Source organism: Haliotis rufescens, unplaced genomic scaffold (genome assembly GCF_023055435.1).
Source record: "Haliotis rufescens isolate VD_foot unplaced genomic scaffold, xgHalRufe1.0.p SCAF_3, whole genome shotgun sequence".
NCBI lineage: Eukaryota > Metazoa > Mollusca > Gastropoda > Lepetellida > Haliotidae > Haliotis > Haliotis rufescens.
In genome coordinates, this window is record NW_025964001.1 from 15821781 (window position 1) to 15843436 (window position 21656).

Genomic DNA, 21656 nt, shown 5'->3' on the forward strand with positions numbered 1-21656 from the left:
AAAGAGTTATGGACTGGAGAGCGTTGCTGGGAAACTCAAGAAACATTTCCTTTGGCTTTCTGATACTGATACTGAGATTATGGTGACAGTGATATTTACAACAGTGTTTCTGTCTACAGGGCCATCGCAGGGTTAATACTGTTGGAAGTAATCTATGAAAGCAAAACTAACACTGTTACCATGTTTACTTTGATTAATTGTGCAATGCAGTGAAGTAAAAAGGACATTATTCCCTGCAAATGTCATTATACCTCAAAATGCTCAGAATATTTCAATTTATATCAATACATATTCATTTAAATATAGTTTTTCTTGGAATGTTCACATATAAAGTAATATAAATATCTGATAAACCTGATAAATTGATCATATCTTGATTTTCCCAAAAGATTTGGTTTTGAATATGATAAACAAAGTTTTTCACTTAGATTGTCCACAAATAATGATTGCATCATTCCATGTCTAGTTCATTTTCTTTAAGAATTTTGTAAACATTCTTTAAAGATTCAACACAATGAGCTTGTTGGTTTACAGCGGAGGGGAGTTTGTTGGAAGGCTGCGGAAGCTACTGAGATTATCATACCACCTAAACAGTTGTCACCCAACAGAGGAGTCTGGGCAGCCGTAGCTGTCTGTCATACTTTGTTTCAAGACAAGACACTCACTAAAGACTTGTTGTTATACAAATTACAATAATACAAGAATTACATCATTAGAATTCAAAGAGTGAGTGAGTAAGTATGGTTTTAGCTGCTTTTAGCAATATTCCAGCAATATCACATTGGGGGACACAAGAAATGGGCTTCACACATTGTACCCATGTTGGGAATCGAACCTGGGTCTTCGGCATGACAGGCGAATGCTTTTCTACCGGCCCAGAATTCAAAGGCAACAAAGCTGTCTGTCATACTTTATTTAACGACAAGGCACTTACTTACCATCAACAGTAATACATAATACAGCGTGAGTGAGTGAGTTTGGGTGAGTGCGTGTGTGTGAGTGAGTGAGTGAGTGAGTGAGTGAGTGAGTGAGTGAGTGAGTGAGTGAGTGAGTGAGTGAGTGAGTGAGTGAGTGAGTGAGAAACCATGTGGGGAATCAAACCCATGACTAGCAAACCTTTGCACCGCTGGGCTACCATACCACCCTAAAGTACATGTACACAGCAGAACAAACTGTGCGAACATGATACTGGTTCTGGTAGTGTTCTGGATTCAGTACTCACCATGCCTACAGGCACATGGCTAAATGACTGACAGAAACCCCATCACATATAAGCACTATCAGTTTACACTGATCAAATATCACCCACATCATAAAAAGCCCCCAAAATAACTAATATTAGCCAAAGATTAACTTCTAACAAATATTTGAGCACTTACAAAATTCAAAACATAAAAAGAGGTTAAATTTGAAATCTTGAAAGACAGTAAAATGCTAACACACACCACAACACTCTGACCACCCACCTGAACCTAGCCATGCTTCCTACACCTCCCTCAACAACAATAGCTGTCCAGGGCAATATTTACATAATGCATGATGGAGCAATTCTTCCCATGCTCTGAATATGTTGTACAACACAATTCAATTGTTGATGTCAGTTGGGCGACGGCATTGCGACGTGCCGCATGGCAATACCAGAAACCAGATGTGACCTACAAGTGATCATTCTCCAGGTGTAAACAAAGCGACGAGGCCATATTGTATCCTTATTGTGGAGATGTTAAGGATTGTGAATATTGATGTTCATCACCCTGTACAAGATGAAGTGGATGCTGAATTGTATTATTAAATTCAGTATTCTGCTGTGTTGGCTCTGTGTCTATTTTCAACACAAATGATGAAACTTTAAATAAGTTGTCACGTGAACATCATGTGTGTTCTGTCAAGCATGGGCCAAACATGGTGGTCATTACTGCTCATGTTTTCAACGTTAGCAATTATACTGGTTCCTAAATGTCAGGAATCATTTGCGGACAGAAATCCTTGTATAATTGTAAACATGAAGTTTGCAGCAACCATAAATAAACCTATTTCGTTTACAATTCTGTAGACAAAATGTTTTATTTTATACATAATCATGATAATTGTTAACAAGATTATCTTTTCTCATTTAACAGACACACAATCAAGCCAATCAAGAAAGACTGGACTGACTCTCATACTCTCTACAGAGCATTTCTTCCACGTACATTCTTCTCCATGCTCTGAAGCAAGTAATTCTATTATGTTGGTATACCATGGTATACACTCAACTTAATAGAAAAAGAACCTTCAGCCATTATTTTTTATATGCTGAATCACTGATTCTATTTGTCGAAGTCAAAAGTGGGAGGAGACATTAAAATGAAAAAATAAAGCTGACATCAGCTTCTTTTTTGAAAGTCTCGATCACGAAATGTTTTTACAAATATAGGAGGCTGGGTAAATAAATTCGCCATCTTTAGTGCCATCGTCTGCTGCAAGCTTCAAATTTTGACGAAAAATTCTTAAAGAGTCATGGGATTGTCTGCATTTTCCAGCCCTACCCGGCATAAATCTTAAAATAATATAACATGCAAAAATATTAGCCATTATTAATGAACTTATGGATATTATTTATCATTCAATGGCTAAATATGCAAATGAGATCTCCCAACAGGAACTACTCTAAGTAACCTCTGTACATCGATGTAGTATTAACTTGCTCAAAAACTATTGCACAACATTCTGTAAATGATCAGATAATGGCATCATGATGTGTGAGTGCTCACGTAAACAAAATTAGCTGCAAATCATTTGGCACTATATCATAAATGGGGTAGTTCAACCAGGTTTTATATATTCCCACATGGTTTCTACAGTGAATAGCACAATGGCTTCAAATTTGATTATTTTAAGAATCACATTATATGATAAAAAGATTATTACCCGTGTGTTTCTGTATTGTATTTATCACATATTTCTATTTGGAATATAATATATGTATTACGCTCACCAAATGCTTGCATAATGCAATATTCATTCCTAATATATGATATTTACAATAAAACAGCTAATAATCTCTGTTTAGAATGACTTCATACATTGGTACACATTTCTGTACCTTCATCATTGTTCATCAATGTCTCCCACCAAACTGTACCCCGCGGCTACTCAGATCACAAAACTAAGTTTGGAGCACCAGTCTTATCAACTTTAGTGATATTTCTTCATTATACAGTCAAACACTCTTGTGTCCAACTTTCATGTGTCAAACTTATGGTTGTCTAGAAGTAACAGCTTGATCCCTCCATATTCCTTCTTTATTCATACTTTTTGGTTGTGTCAAACCTCGGAAAACTCAAAGTATTTACGCAGGTCCCTTCAACACAACGGTGTTTGCCTGTACTATCACTTTCATGATATATTTTACATTACAGTATTGTTAAAAAAGTCTATAGATCTTGATTTTAGAGGCCATTTATTAGTACTGCCACAATTTCTTAGGGCAAAAGATATTTCATAATATTTAATAATAAAATACCAAATTCCTCAACTGATACTCATGGGTTGATAGTCCTGATTTGCAAGTCAATTCTACGTGGATGTCTGGGGCTTCTGGGTCTGGCTACCTCGTGTGATCTCCAGCCCTGGTGCGATGTTTGATATGAAAACAAACAACAACCTGCTGGAGATCAATCAAGTCAAACGGGGAGGCAAGCTCCGATCCTGTGTCACAGGTGAAAAAAAATCCACGTGATGAATCCTCTTACAGAAACCTTGACACCCAAAGTGGTATTGTCCCTTCCAACAAGCACACATGCGCTGTTTACAATCTAGATCTACATTGTCACAACTGTTGACCTAAGAAAACTAGAACAATAAAAAAAGCACTGGGTAAACAACATGGCACACTGTTGTTTCCGGCGGTAACACGAAGTGTCAACATAGGCTTTCCTGGCGTGGTCCTGACCAGTGTTAGAGACAGTCTAGTGGACAAGCTCTTGTCCAACCTTGTACACTGATCAATTGTTGATAGGCTTGTAACCCAGGGCTTGATTTAGCTATATTATTGAAAAATGCATCCTAATATTTATGTCTACGTGCACCAAGTGCAGGTCAAAAATTTCAAATTTGTCTGACTAACCCTTACTTGTCCATATAAAATGATCTTTGAACACACTCAATACCGCTAACATTTATTCACCATACCACATCACCAATCCCTGTATTACGTGTAATTTGTCAAGCTTTCTTAACAGGCGTTACATCATCAAACTGTGGGTACTTCAAGAATATGTGCACATGTTCCTATTACATTTTACAGCAATGCGTCAATGATTTGCGACTAGCAGCAGACCGGCCTGTTTCAACTTTCAAAATTTGATGGGACCAGGGCACAACCTGGTTTTGTTTGGTGCAACTTGGTTTTGATGTAGACATGGTGCAAGATAAATCAAGTTCCTTAAATCAAGCCCTGTAATCATATTGAGGGTGATACGATATGTATTGTCATACAAGGGTGTCAATATTACCCTTATTGTGACACACCAAACATTGTTGATGATTGCTATGTCCTCTGAACATAGTAAGAATATTTGTAACAGTGCTGATACAAATTGAACATAATTAGTTTCTCAGTGATCATCATGATCATAATAAGCTGAAAAATACTGGTTTGTTTCTTTGTTTTAAAATGACCTTCATAGAATCATCTTGCATTTTTTTCACGTTTTTTATACATAGTTTTTAAGTTATAAATATACTTTACTTTGTAAATCAAAGTTGATTGTTTAAAAATAAAAATATGATGCAAGCTGAAATCAAGATATTTACTGAATGTCAACCATGACATCGATAGTAATTACAGAATCTCAGCTCATTGATAAAGTCGTAATATGTAATATGTATTAATAATAAGGAATGCACAAGATGCGGAAGTTCTACAATTGATTTTGCAATACATAGTTTGGATATTTTTTTTAAACAAACTTTTCATGTCAGACTTTCTTAAAACTTGGTTTAGAAATCCACCAACTGCAAAGTATTGAAATATGAAAAAAGGAGTGTTATACATATATTTCGCCAACAACAAATAAGTAAAATGTTAAAAAACAAACTCATTTATTGTCGCTATCAAATAAATACACAATATAAAGTACTTAAATTAAAATCTGTTTGAAATTTATCTAAAAAACTACAAAAGACAACAAATTACGCAAATCATAAGATGAAATAAAAAATACATATTTGAAATTTACTGAAATTGGACTTTATATTTTAATAGACCTAACGACCTGATATTTTGGGCCAAAAGTCCAATACCACATCAACAACCACAACCATGGACAAAAACCTCACAGCCTACATTGCTCATAAAGACACACTCAAATCACCAGCTTAACCTTGTAGAATTATATCATGGCCATTGTACATACACAGCCATATTATCTGTAGTATAACCTTGATAAGCCATGGATATGGTCATCACAACCAGCCTAACCTTGTGACAGATTATGTCACGGCGTTGGTTGAGCTCCGTGCAACGGTAGCTGCCATGTCTGGGTCATGTTCACAATATCTGACTGGCCAGAAGTCCATGGTCAGCAACACTTTAGGTGGACAAGAAATCATGGTTATCATCTAAGAGAGTATGTTCCTGGTCACTTGTCTATTTTCAGCATAGTCCCAGACACAGCTTGGCTATGTCCTCTGAACATAGTAAGAATGTTTGTGACAGTGCTGATACAAATTGAACATAATTAGTTTCTCAATGATCATCATTATCATAATAAGCTGAAAAATACTGGTTTGTTTCTTTGTTTTAAAATGACCTTCATAGAAACATCTTGTATTTTAAGTTATAAATATACTTTACTTTGTTAATCAAAGTTGATTGTTTAAAAATCAAAATATGATGCAAGTTGATATTTACTGAATGTCAACCATGACATCGATAGTAATTACAGAATCTCAGCTCATTGATGAAGTCCTAATATGTAATATGTATTAATAATAAGGAATACACAAGATGCGGAAGTTCTACAATTGATTTTGCAATACATAGTTTGCATAGTTTTTTTAAACAAACCTTTAATGTCAGACTTTCTTAAAACTTGGTTTAGAAATCCACCAACTGCAATGTATTGAAATATGAAAAAAGGAGTTAAAACCTGTTGGAAATTTATCTAAAAAAACTACAAAAGACAACAAATTACGGCAAATCATGAGATGAAATAAAAAATACATATGTGAAATTTACTGAAATTCGATTTTTTATTTTTATAGACCTAACGACCTGAATTTTTGGGCCAAAAGTCCAATACCACATCAGCGACCACAACCAAAACCTCAGCCTACAATGCTCATAAAGACACACTCAAATCACCAGCTTAACCTTGTAGAATTATATCATGGCCATTGTCTATTTTCAGCATAGTCCCAGACACAGCTCCATGCTGTTGTTGTTTCGTTGTTTGTTGTTTAATGCCACACTCAGCAATATTCCAGCTATATGACGGCGGTCTGTAAATAATGGGAGTCTGAATCACACAATCCAGTGACTGACATCATGAGCATCGATCTACAGAATTGGCATTCAATGACATGCATCAACCAAGTCAGCGAGTCTGATAACCCGATCCCATTAGTGGCCTCTTACGACAAGCATAGTCGCCTCTTACGACAAGCATAGTCGCCTCTTACGACAAGCATAGTCGCCATTTATGGCAAGCATAGTCGCCATTCAAAGCAAGCATGGATGTTGCTGAAGACTTATTCTAGCCTGAATCTTCACGGGTCTAGCTCCATGTAGATGTAGCAGTCATGTTCACAATATCTGCCCTGGCCAGTAGCCCCCCGATCTGCAATATTTTAGGTGGAAAAGACAAATTTAACACACTACCAGAATAGTGGTTTCAGAACACTTTGTAGTCTGTCTTACAGACCCTGATACAAATATATATCAAATACAGCCCATGCAAGTCTATAGTGTTTGGCAAGTCTAGATCACTGCAGTATCAGGCTGAAAATGAAGAGAGTCACTGGGCTCCTTTTTATTATATTTTTATTAAGATAACTGAACAACTGTTTTTTTATGTACGGTATGTTCATTTCAGAGACTAGATTTTAGTCTAAACACTTTGTTATCAACAGAATAGCTATCGGATCACAGATTTTTTCAGAGGGGGGATGGGATTAATTACAGCAGCCTCAACCAGGTACTTTCGATGTTATGTGAAGAATGTTGGCTTTTCTAAGAAGAGATTCCAGCAAAGTCTGTGTGTCAAGGACAAAAAAAGCACTGATCGATTTGGCCAAATGAACTGAGTATGGTATTATTATTGCTAATGATTGTTATGAAACCCTTAGTAGTCACAAAATATTTCTGGGTGTGACATGTTGGCATAAAAATGTGTCTAAATTTTCATATTTTTTATAATCTCCATTTTTCATGAAAATAGGATCAGCACATCTGTGATACAACAAAATGAAACAATAATGGCTTTACATAAACTTTCACCTTTCCCGTCAGAGTGGAAATACAGTTTACAGTGCCTGTCATTGTTGGCTTACGCCTTCTGTGAAAGAACACATCAGGAGAGCTACGATAAGGAGATAAAATGTATAAAAACTGGTCTGAAATTCTCAAATTCAATTCCATCAGAGTGTTATAAATTCTGACCCTTGGAATGCTTCATTATCAGGGAGTCATCCTGACTTGATAATTTCCTTCTCCATGTTCAAGCTATCAACCACTTATTTGTCTGGTCAAGACTGCTGTGATAGCTTGTAATATTGATGACTTCAGCAGAAAGTAAGGTGTTTATAGACCTAGATAATACTAGACATCCGAAACTATGAATTCCAATCCTCCCCAGACTGATAATAGTCAGATTTCTATCCATATATAACCTGAAGAAGATGATGTTCTCGCTTCAATATTCAAAACGTGTTTCCCTCTACACTGCTGATTGCCAGCTTAAACAGACACTCATTTGCATACATAGTCATATCCAAAGCCCATCTGAGGTTTCTATTTAGGCTTCTCCGACAGAGCAAAGGCAAATAATTTCCTAAAACTACCATTCCACTTTCCCATGAATATATACAAAATTGTCAGCAGAGACGTCAAATGAAATATTCGAGTTTCCCCACAAAGGGTAAATGTCAGGAGTAAGGGCAGTCAATGTGAATGAACTTCTTATAATGAAGCATGAGCCACCAGCACCAGATTGGCCTTTGTTACCGGTGTTAGTTAGCCAAGTCTGGGGATATACTCCACAGATAAACCAACAACAAACCCCAGCATTCCAACACAAGGCCAGACATACATGGATTACCATGCTGGCTAGGTAATTCAGAAGGAAAACCTCTCTTGGCCATATTTTTTTAATTTTTTGTTAACAGATCTTTTCATAACTTTTTTAACTTTTGGGACTGTGAAATATTTTATACACAATATATTTCTCTGTTTAAAATAATTTGTTTTGTTCTAATGCTGATTTAGTTAGCTAGACTTGTCTATTTTTATTATCTAGACTGAATTTGATCATGGATTAATCTTTTTATGAATCCCCTACAGAGGTGGGAAAAAACTCAACTGAACAATGCATTTGCTTTAAGGAAGTTATATCATTATGTTGCCATCTGTGCAGAGTTTGCAAAGCTCATCTAAGTGTTTTAACTCATTACAACTAAAAGGTCTTGCAATTTATTCTATTGTATGCACAATTTCTGTGTGGTGAATATGTAAGTCAAGTGTGCATTCAGTTAATAAAAAACATAGTGCATTTCAGATTTCTTTAGAATCAATGACATCTTTAAACCAATAAAACAAGCTCTTGCCCTATGGTAATCAACCCAAAATGAATAAATGAAATATTTGAAATGACCAGTTCCCATGGTCATGGCAATATGCCAGAAGTATGATTCAAGAAGAAAATTGGCTATTTAAAGGAAGGAGTTAAACTATGAATATTTGCTATAATGGGAAAATGGTGTAACAAACTGATAACTTTTATCACCTGAATTGGAAATCAATGGAATCAACAGAATTGGAATTAGTTTTGTGTGAAGAGAGGACACCATGAGCTAAATCCATCTGGAACTGTCCGCGGTTCATGTTGTCTTTTAGGACTACATTTTGGGTGAGATACTACTTGTCCTTACAACTATTCTTTGATCTCAGACTTAAGGACCAGTTGTGATATCGAACCCTCATAGTGGGATATTTCTCTTATAGATTATAAAAAAAAGCACACCAGATTATCATCTTGATCCTATTGTTGGTCATGGAGATAAAATAAGTATTGATGCTCATTGCTTGTAACGATGTGTAAATGTTCCATACTTATCAATATATATATATAAGTTCAAGTGGCTATATGTGATCTAGATTTTATCAATGTTAAATGTGAGGGGATTTCTGTTTTACATATTTGGTGTGAAGATAAAAAAAACAATGTTATACCTTCAGCCCTCAAGGATTCGTAGCAGTACACAAATGAAAAAATATTTTCCTATGACCCTTATCCTAAAAGGACATGTACAGCTACAAAAGTATGATAAAAAAAGCACTTTTGGGCCCACAGGACCAGCATAATTTAATAAATGTGGAAACCCTTTAGAAACCAACATGGAAGGTATCACTGGTCCTAATATGACAATGAAATTGACTTGGTTCAGTTCATCACTTGTGTTCATATGATGGAGAAATAGACTTGGTTCAGTTCATAACTTGTGTTCATATGATGGAGAAATAGACTTGGTTCAGTTCATTACTTGTGTTCATATGATGGAGAAATAGACTTGGTTCAGTTCATTACTTGTGTTCATATGATGGAGAAATAGACTTGGTTCAGTCCATTACTTGTGTTCATATGATGGAGAAATAGACTTGGTTCAGTCCATTACTTGTGTTCATATGATGGAGAAATAGGCTTGGTTCCGTTCTTTACTTGTGTTCATATGATGGAGAAATAGACTTGGTTCAGTTCATTACTTGTGTTCATATGATGGACAAATAGACTTGGTTCAGTTCATTACTTGTGTTCATATGATGGAGAAATAGACTTGGTTCAGTTCATTACTTGTGTTCATATGATGGAGAAATAGACTTGGTTCAGTTCATTACTTGTGTTCATATGATGGAGAAATAGACTTGGTTCAGTCCATTACTTGTGTTCATATGATGGAGAAATAGACTTGGTTCTGTTCTTTACTTGTGTTCATATGATGGAGAAATAGACTTGGTTCAGTTCATTACTTGTGTTCATATGATGGAGAAATAGACTTGGTTCAGTTCATTACTTGTGTTCATCAGTTCATATGATGGAGAAATAGACTTGGTTCAGTTCATTACTTGTGTTCATATGATGGAGAAATAGACTTGGTTCAGTTCATTACTTGTGTTCATATGATGGAGAAATAGACTTGGTTCAGTTCATTACTTGTGTTCATATGATGGAGAAATAGACTTGGTTCAGTTCATTACTTGTGTTCATATGATGGAGAAATAGACTTGGTTCAGTTCATTACTTGTGTTCATATGATGGAGAAATAGACTTGGTTCAGTCCATTACTTGTGTTCATATGATGGAGAAATAGACTTGGTTCAGTTCATTACTTGTGTTCATATGATGGAGAAATAGACTTGGTTCAGTTCATTACTTGTGTTCATCAGTTCATATGATGGAGAAATAGACTTGGTTCAGTTCATTACTTGTGTTCATATGATGGAGAAATAGACTTGGTTCAGTTCATTACTTGTGTTCATATGATGGAGAAATAGACTTGGTTCAGCTCATCACTTTTCATATGATGGAGAAATAGACTTGGCTCAATTCATCACTTGCAATGTTTCAGCACTTGTCTAACACACTAAATGTTTAGGTAAGGTTAAAATGTCAGCATTTTTTAAAAATTTGGAACATGAGCAAGTCTTTGACCCAAAGCTGATATTTCTGGGAGATAAAAACAGGGTCACAGACTTGCTCAAGGATACATTTTCTATTGAATTTGAAAAATCAGCCATTATTAATTGTTTTGGCCATACTTATCTACAAGATCATGTTAGACTTCAAAAACATTTGAATATGTCTGATAATTTTCATACCAATGTTTGGCAGTGTTCTGCAACTTTACATTATGAAATTGCCAGTGAACCAAAGGCCTGGGCCTCGGACAAGTGGCTAAAGTCACAGACTGTACGGATCAAGTAGTGCAAACTTCAGACTGAAGTCACAGACTATAAATCATAGTGCAGACTTGAAACTGAAGTCACAGACAATGAATCACAGTGCAGACTTGAGACTCGAGTCACAGACTATGAATCACAGTGCAGACTTGAGACTGAAGTCACAGACAATGAATCATAGTGCAGACTTGAGACTCGAGTCACAGACTATGAATCACAGTGCAGACTTGAGACTTGAGTCACAGACTATGAATCATAGTGCAGACTTGAGACTCAAGTCACAGACAATGAATCACAGTGCAGACTTGAGACACAAGTCACAGACTATGAATCACAGTGCAGACTTGAGACTCAAGTCACAGACTATAAATCATAGTGCAGACTTGAGACTCAAGTCACAGACTATAAATCATAGTGCAGACTTGAGACTCAAGTCACAGACTATAAATCATAGTGCAGACTTGAGACTCAAGTCACAGACAATGAATCGTAGTGCAGACTTGAGACTCAAGTCACAGACAATGAATCATAGTGCAGACTTGAGACTCAAGTCACAGACTATAAATCATAGTGCAGACTTGAGACTCAAGTCACAGACAATGAATCATAGTGCAGACTTGAGACTCAAGTCACAGACTATAAATCATAGTGCAGACTTGAGACTCAAGTCACAGACAATGAATCGTAGTGCAGACTTGAGACTGAATCACAGACAATGAATCATAGTGCAGACTTGAGACTCAAGTCACAGACTATAAATCATAGTGCAGACTTGAGACTCAAGTCACAGACAATGAATCATAGTGCAGACTTGAGACTCAAGTCACAGACTATAAATCATAGTGCAGACTTGAGACTCAAGTCACAGACAATGAATCATAGTGCAGACTTGAGACTCAAGTCACAGACAATGAATCATAGTGCAGACTTGAGACTCAAGTCACAGACTATAAATCATAGTGCAGACTTGAGACTCAAGTCACAGACAATGAATCATAGTGCAGACTTGAGACTCAAGTCACAGACAATGAATCATAGTGCAGACTTGAGACTCAAGTCACAGACAATGAATCATAGTGCAGACTTGAGACTCAAGTCACAGACAATGAATCGTAGTGCAGACTTGAGACTGAAGTCACAGACAATGAATCGTAGTTCAGACCTGAGACTGAAGTCACAGACAATGAATCGTAGTGCAGACCTGAGACTGAAGTCACAGACAATGAATCGTAGTGCAGACCTGAGACTGAAGTCACAGACAATGAATCGTAGTGCAGACTTGAGACTGAAGTCACAGACAATGAATCGTAGTGCAGACCTGAGACTTTCTTAAAACAATTATTGATATGATTGTCATGTCTGTTTAAATAAAATATTTAACAAATAAACCAAAATAGTACCTTCACTTTGCAAAATTCACAAATGTTTTGCAATACAAAGTTAAATAAATCTTTTCAAAACTAACAAGTTGTTATGTCTAACATAAATGCACCTCAACTGACTGACAATGAACAAGTGTTGAACTTTTACCTCATTATCCACAAAAATGAAAGATTTCCTGCTACAGTATATTCTTATCCTCAGCGACATCCGAGTGAAGCAAGGCCTTCACACATACACTGCTTCCTCTCTCGGACCATGGTGTAACTCACCTATTGACCTCACAGCAGTGTGGGCCAACTGTAGACATGGCCCAGGTCTCCACAATCACATCCTATATGCTTCCCTCAACAACAGGTCAGCTATGCATGTAAAGTAAGGCCATGGATTTAACAAGTTGGATTATGACTGGCATCTCTACATGCTATTTGCTGTCAACTCATTCTGACATGTGTCGTCTCAGCGAATGAAGGACTACTTACCCGAAACAGAAGCCTTTTTCAACACTTATCATGCTTATAGACATGGGATGATTCATAAGGATTGATTGATTATTGGAAACATATTACCATGAGGTATTAATAAAGAAATTTATATTTTGTTCAGCTGAAGGTTAGAAAATGGTTAAGTAATTCAGACATGTCAACATGTTCCAATAAACATGACAATAAGATGTGTAATGCAAATCTGAATTGCAAACTTAAAGATATATATAGCGGTCACTGGCATGACTGATGAAGAATATAAGTTTTGAATTATCAAGTCTGTTTATTGTCAGTACTCATACTTGTTAGACTAACATCTAGTCTCTGAAATTAACATATTTGACAGATAAAAACAGCTGTTAATTTTAGTTATGAAATATAATAAAAAGGAGCCCAGAGACTCTCTTCATTTTCAGATACTGCAGTAATCTAGACTTGCCAAATATTATAGACTTGCATGGGATGTATTGGATAAATTTGCTTCAGGCTCAGTATGACAGACTAGGTACATGTACTTGTTTCTGATAACAAATGTTTTAAACCTAAAACTCCTAAAATTGAACTTGTTATGTTCTTCATGGCATGAATTAGTTCCCCCCATTTTCTAAGGCTAAACATCCCGGGATGTCAGCACATAATGACCTTGTTTTTATGAAACGTTCCAACCATAATGTAGCAGTAGTAGCAAAGGTAGCCGGCCACATTACAACAAAACATGAGAGCAGCCAATCTCATTTAGCAGCTTAATGAGTCTGAGAGTGAGGTGAGCCAAATGCTATGTTCAACAGTGGCAGGTATGGTGGACTGACCAAGGATCCTAACTTGATTCTAACCCAGGACCAGCAGCTCCCCTCCCCACACATACGATGCCTTGGACCAGCAGCTCCCCTCCCAACACATACGATGCCTTGGACCAGCAGCTCCCCTCCCAAAACATACGATGCCTTGGACCAGCAGCTCCCCTCCCCACACATATGATGCCTTGGGCCAGCAGCTCCCCTCCCAACACATACGATGCCTTGGACCAGCAGCTCCCCTCCCAAAACATACGATGCCTTGGACCAGCAGCTCCCCTCCCCACACATATGATGCCTTGGGCCAGCAGCTCCCCTCCCCACACATATGATGCCTTGGGCCAGCAGCTCCCCTCCCAACACATACGATGCCTTGGACCAGCAGCTCCCCTCCCAACACATACGATGCCTTGGACCAGCAGCTCCCCTCCCAAAACATACGATGCCTTGGATCAGCAGCTCCCCTCCCCACACATATGATGCCTTGGGCCAGCAGCTCCCCTCCCAACACATACTATGCCTTGGACCGGCAGCTCCTTTCCCGACATTACGATGCCTTAGACCGGCAGCTCCCATCCCGACATAATGATGCCTTGGACCAGCAGCTCCCCTCCCAACACATACGATGCCTTGGACCGGCAGCTCCTATCCCGACATTACGATGCCTTGGACCAGCAGCTCCCCTCCCAACACATATGATGCCTTGGACCAGCAGCTCCCCTCCCAACACATACGATGCCTTGGACCAGCAGCTCCCCTCCTGACATTATGATGCCTTGAAACAGCAGCTCACCTCCCCACACATATGATGCCTTGGACCAACAGCTCCCCAACATTTTGATGCTTTGGACCAGCAGCTCCCCTCCCGACATTACGAAGCCTTGGATCAGCAGCTCCCCTCCCCACATTACGATGCCTTGGACCAGCAGCTCCCCTCCCCACATTACGATGACTTGGACCAGCTGCCCTTATTGTTATAACTTTTGTTTAAAACTCTTTCTAAACATGATAAGACCTTTTGACGTTCATCATTAATTTCACTCACTGCAAATAATTATTGTAATCATATCTTTTCATAACTGTGATTGACTTTCTATTTATTACATTGCTGAGACAATAACAGATCAAGATTACTTTCAGAGACTATTTTTAGCATGGCTAGATTAGATGCTGTTGTTAATTTGGCAACAAGAACAATATTGAATACATTAATCCTGTTCCAAGTGTTCCTGACAAGAAATGTCAACACAAAGTTGGAACTGAGCTAATCCAGTGTTTTCAGAGTAATTGATTATGTGACTAGTCTAAATCAGACCACCATGACACAAGCCATGCGAGTCCAGTATATCCATCTGATCAACACTACATAGCTCTAAGATATTAGCATCATTAGAACATCTATAAATGTAACTTTGTCTTTCAATACTTTTGTGACAAGTGTGTCCTAACTCTAAAGTTAACAATTCCTCAATTATTTTGAGAACTCGTGCCCTTAAGTTTTGGTTCTGACAAACAAGAAGAAAATATTCCATTCCAAAAAAACATGTACATATTGTGCTTGAAGTAACATCTGATGGCCATGACAGTGCTGCAGTTTGTGACAGGCATTGTCATTCATCATACAATATCCAGGTTAGAATTGGTCTTCACCAACCCATGCTTGTTGTAAGAGGTGACTAACAGGATCTCGTGGTCAGGCCCTCTGACTTGGTTGGTGCATGTCAGCATATCCGAAGTGCGCAGATAGATGCTCATGTCCGGACACAATTATTTACAGACCGTCATATAGCTGGAATATTGCTGAGTCCAGAAGTGAAATAAAGATAATGGCATGCTTACAACTTCCTCACATGTTTCAAACTATTTGATCAAGAAATAATTTCAGAAGAAAAAAATCATCTGTTTATCAGGGTCATCTAATGAAATATTCGAAAAATCTCTGAACATAACATAAATAGTCAGCCTATATACCAAGTATATCTGCGAGTATAAGACATCAGCTAGCCCACCGGGTCACTTGGCTCACATAATAGTGGACCCTTTACTATTTCTGTTGGCTACAGGCCAAAGGACAAGCTGTTATGTTGACCCTGTTTGAGTACAAAAATACCTGCCTCATTCCCACTTGAACACATGAACAAACTTTGTATTATGAACGGTCCATAACCATACACTCCTAGGAAATGAAAGACTGGACTTTGCTATGTTCATTATTGTTCTATTATAACTAGGGCTGTTCACAATCATTAATTTCATCAGTGATTGACTTGTTTCATTTTCCCACAACCATTACCATCCCTGGATGTAAAACAATGCCTAGCAGAACTAAAAATACAATTTAAACGGTAGATGAACATGTCTGGTGATTTTGTATCTCAAATTTTATATTTGTACTGACCAAGTTTCTTAACACCCATTCATTTACCGGAATTCGCTGAAGGGGTACAATGCAATTTTTTTCTGGGCATAATGCTTTGATCTTTTTTTCCAAAATTCTGAATCCGCTGGCGGGGGTAGGGCATTATACTTGGGTGCACACTATACTCAAGAAAATACTGTACCATGATTACCAAGGAATCAGTAATGAAACCTGTGATGAATCAATTTCCAATCATACCTGTTCATTTTAGTGAATTTGTGTGAAAATGAAATTATAAATTATATGTAAGAAAAAAACAGTTACAGTTTCAATGCATCTTTCAGTACATGTGTTGCAGCTGATAATAAAAGAGTATTAAATAGATTTCCATTTCAATTTATATTTCAATTATATTCTTATATGAAGAATGTTGGGAAAGAATACTAAAAATATGTAAGATTTCTTTCGTCTCATTCATGATTGATAATTAAATTGCCCATTGATTGTTTTTTTTAACTCAACTCCATCTTTTTTCCATAATTCCACACTAGACCCAACATGAACGTGACTGTCACTGTGTTGGCACTAATCAGCCAGCATATCCGACACGTGAACCTGTTGACCTCCGATAACTACCATATCACGCTCGCCCTCTGACACAGCTGTGTCCCACTGCAACGTCATGTGACCTCACAACCACACCTTAATAACACACATAATGCAGGGGAACACAATTGTATAACTTGACCTCCACCACACACTCAACATGTTTCATGCATCTTGACTTCATGTCAAATTATCCTCATATTGTATGTGGTCTGACTCGAACAGTGTATGGTCCATTTATGGATTATAAGGTAAATCATGCCCTCCCTGCAGTAAATAATACATGAACAACAGTTTCAGTGAACCATTTTATCCACTGGAGCTGCTTCAACATAGATTTGGGAAGCAAACACCAATAGCACAATGTCTTCTTGATCAATAGCTGTTGACATCAAAATGATTTTCTGTTCAGCAACTTTATGGAAAAAGTTATCCGAGTTGACATTAATGCGTAAATCACATGCAAAAACTGAAGAATCTCATTAGTCTGTTAATTCCAAGTGAAAATCAAGAAGAACTACTTAATTTCTTTAATGTTTTACTTATAATACCAACCGTTAACCCAAACCAATCTGTAAACTTTTAACCTACTGTGACATGTATACCCATGACCCCTTCCATGACACTTTTACTGGACACTTGTCATTCACTAATTGCCTTCAACTCCTTTTTGAAGTGTGTTGACTTTTCAGTGCCATACAATCAGGCGTTACTCTGATGCAGGACCTGACATACTTCACTCTGAGGAAATGTGAAATGCAATTACCAAGACAACGCTCAATCAAAGTTCTCAAATATGATGCAGCCGAACCATGTTCAGGTAAGTGCCCATTGATGCTTTAAGTAGCCTGGTAGACCAAGTTTTAATATCCCTATGCATTTTGAAGCTATATTATGACTGTCAGGAATGTACCCGTGCATCATTACATGAAATAATGCATAAACTATTGCTTCAAAAACTTTGGACCAATAGACACCATTATGGATTAAGATATAGCATTGAAGGCGACTCTTTTGTAAATACATCTACCCACAGATGCTAGAATTACATTCACTGTTCTTTTCACATAAGTATTTGTTATAAAAATCAAACCTGTCAAAATGGGGCATGACGTCAATCCTGAATGACCTATCAGCTAACAGCATTATCTCAAAAGCTAAGTTCACATTTCGAAATACAACAAGATAATCCTGATAATAATGAATGAAATTCACATACTATGACTGTAACTAGTATGTACATTTCCAAAACAAACAATGAAACACTCATGTCTGTACAAAGGTCACAAAATTTAAAGCCCACTCAGGCTAATCCTGTCAATATTTATGTTAGGATAAAAGCATGGTGAGAAGTACATCAATGGTCTAAAAATAGTAAACACTGATATACTGGTTTTTATGTTCAGTTGTCTCATAAGCTACACTATCTGGGGCTAATTTGCATTTAGCCCATCCCTGTACAAGGCAATACATATACATGTAGTAGGCTTGATTTAGACTGATTTATTGTCTCACCTATGCTGGGACAGTAATAGGCTTAAATCAAGTTAAGTGTTGCATGAAATTATCTGCTGGCAGGACATTAACTTGATGTGTCTTTACTTCCTCAATCAATAATAAGATGATCAGATAGTGACACTGACTGCGGTGATTTTGATATTTTGTACCAAATAATATCAATAAAGTGCTATACACATGTTACACGCTTGAAGACAGTTAACCACCTGCTCATGAATACATATGACTGGTAATTGAGCGATTGATGAGATGTAAGTGGCTTACAATCAAATGGGCCAGTTTCTCTTTACATCAGTCATATTAAGTACATATACAGTACTTTTAAATTTAATTTCCAGCATCTTGGTCTGTGGCCAGTCATGTTAATAAATGATAATGTGTGTATTACTTGTAACTATATACAAACAAAATATGAACATCATTATCACTCTCAGTGAATACTGCTTACAATTTCTGACAAACTGGGTATTAAACTGTTTAATTGGCATTCTAGAAGTAGGTGAGTAAGCCAGAACATGTACAACTTTATGGATAACAACTTCCGGTTAAATGCACATAGCGACGTTTCGTTGTAGATACTTATTTGGCATAAGAATCTACATTGAAACGTTGCTATATGCAATAAACCACACTGTTATCCATAAAGTTGTGTTTTCTTATAATATGAACTGGGTAATTGATTATGTTGTTTTCACATTTAGGTTTGACATAGGGGCCAAAGGGCCAAAGGTCAGGGCAATTTATAAAAACAAACAAACAAGAGCTCCCTATTTGTGTTGTGAATGGAAATGTTGAAAACAATGTATTCATAATGAAGACTTTTTGATCACCAAAATATACTATCATAATCAGTATGCAGCATTACTTTGAACTACTCCCAAAATTATATCCCTTCAGGTTTTCTTCGTCATGCAAGTGGCTATCGTTGGAAATATTTAAAAAATCAGTCAACTGATTATTCGTGAGTTCTTTCATAGCTGAGCTGATAATCATGTCTTTGGAAATACAGCTAAATGTGCAGAGATGCAACACAAACGAGAGCGTAACCTTATAACAAAACTAGTCGTTTGAATCCATACAGAAACTATTGATTCTGAGCTCTTAAATGGAATAGCCCCACATTCCACCTGTTTCTTACAATCTATGAAAACAAAGGCAGGGGTCTAAATTTGACAAAGGTGGAGATTGAACATGTGGAGAAGATTGTATATTTCAAGTGGAAATCGTATTTACCTCTCTTTAGTATCTGGCATGTCCCTTTTACCAGTCTTCTACTAAGAAAGGAAATTTCATCAAAATCCCATCACATGTGGAGAAATAAGGATTAAAAGTCGCAGAATTCTAATGACAACACTTCCATAGAAAATATTACACCGGAAGTAACCCTGACTTAACCTCGCAAGAGGGCGCTGGAAATTGTTTTCAATGTAAAATCTACTTTCCAACCAACTATTTCCCAAAGCACATAGCGTCAGTTGACACATACTGTCTGTCGTTATGTGTAAATGTGCATATGCCAAATATTTAGGTTATAGGTCACCAAATAATCGTTTTGTTTGCTTAGTATTGATAAATCGCAAATTATTGGGTTTGCTCTTTGGAGAAATGATGAACAGCATATGAAAGAACATGGTGTTATTTATGTATAAAAATTCGGTCCTTACCTTGGTAGGTTCCAAGATCGTCTCTTCAGCATGCTGGACTGGGCTGTATCTACAGTTTAAAGCTCATAAACAGCGTATACATCTCATACGTTCCTGGCTGAAATAAACACTCGGGGCCGAAACAGCCCGCGGCACCATATGTGGTATATTGAGGTAAGGCTAGGGTGGGGAAATCACGCTTGCAGGAAATTAGTAAGGAAACGTATGATTTGGATTGTTGGCTACCATGCCATAGTTGATTTATTACAGCAATGATATTACATGGAAAACCGACGATAACTGACCGAATATTTTTTTTATCGGATCCCTGTAGCTATATGCCAGTAAAATTCTCGAGATTTGAGGTGGAAATGGAGTGTATATAAAAATGCTGTACAGACGACAAGATTTGAAGGTGTTGGTTTGCAAAGGTCTTCGTAAAATATTGTGTCACTGTAACATATATATATATATATAAGCGGCGTGTTGTATTCTTTAGCGTGTTCCACCTTTCCTGTCAGAGATGTATGTGTTTTGTGAAGCCCAAGTGTGATGATATGCGGATGTTCCGTATCTGACCTCCACCACAGTTGGTGAAGTGGGGTGGATATTTGTAGCCATGTGACAGCGGGACATCGGGCATCATGGGGGCAGTGAACCCGGGTATCGGTCTGATGTGCAAGCGCTTTATAGAGGGGGTTCTAGTGGCTTTCCATTTCTAGTTCAACTAGTATGTTTAATTTCATATTATGATTGGGACCCCCCCCCCCCCCCCCCCCCTCCAACACACACCATTTCTCTCTCTGTGTTAATAGGTATCATGCAGAAACGCAAAGATCTACACATAGATTCATATATACATAGATGTATATACATACCAAGATATCTATACATGGCGCTTGAGGAAGACCTTTCCTTTGTGCACAATGTGGCGTCGTGAATGGAATTCTCCATACTGTTATTACATCTGCGGTCAACAATAGGAGCACCAAACAGGAGTTCCTATTTTCGATGGGTCGGGTCGAAACGCGTGCAAAATTTGGTAGTAGTGTATTTGGCAATCTAGAAATACATGAGATTTGTTGAAATAGTTTGGTCCCATGATATATTAATTATACAATGTATTCTATTTCTCATGTCAATTTCAATACATTGCTATTTGTATATGTATCATGTTTGGGAGAGGCATTCAGATAAGCAAAATTTGCTTGTTTGCCAATCCCTCCACTTTATGGAAATAAATATGTTTACATCATATACATGACAAATTTCATTAATAATACTACACGGAAGATAAGATACATCAAACCAGAGACCATCTATTATATGGTCTCTGATCAAACGTGACTCTTATTTCAAAGATCTCTAACGATATTGTTTTCTAATCTCTTGGCACGAGCACAAACAGTTGAAATGCGATTGGAGCCATAATTAAGGCTGTTGTCCCAAAACTGGGTGTTTTTTCAATCGTTGTGTCGTATGATGATTTCGATAGTTACACAAGTATCCAACTAGTCGCCACGATAGTAGTACAAGGTCATTCGGAAGTATTCGATGTCAACATATAAACTTGTCGAAATATTTATCGGAAAATCTGAGCCCGAATAAGAGACAAAAATGGATCCCCAGTCTTGGTCGTTGAACAACGCTGAGTTGTTGCAGCAAATTGGAACACTGATGTGGATCAACGACGGCGACGCAAGCACGTTGAAA

At 37.3% G+C, this 21656-nt stretch overlaps 1 protein-coding gene across 1 annotated transcript in view; it reads right to left on the reverse strand.

Moving 5' to 3' along the window:
* The window catches only part of LOC124134884 (protein pellino-like), a 37912-nt gene extending 18228 nt beyond the window's left edge, over window positions 1–19684 (reverse strand). Inside the window, exon 1 of the mRNA XM_046499975.2 lies at window positions 19534–19684. Coding sequence (XP_046355931.1) covers window positions 19534–19553 — 20 coding nt within the window. The 5' untranslated portion in view covers window positions 19554–19684. The remainder of the gene's footprint in view (window positions 1–19533) is intronic.
* Between the last annotated feature and the right edge of the window lie 1972 nt (window positions 19685–21656).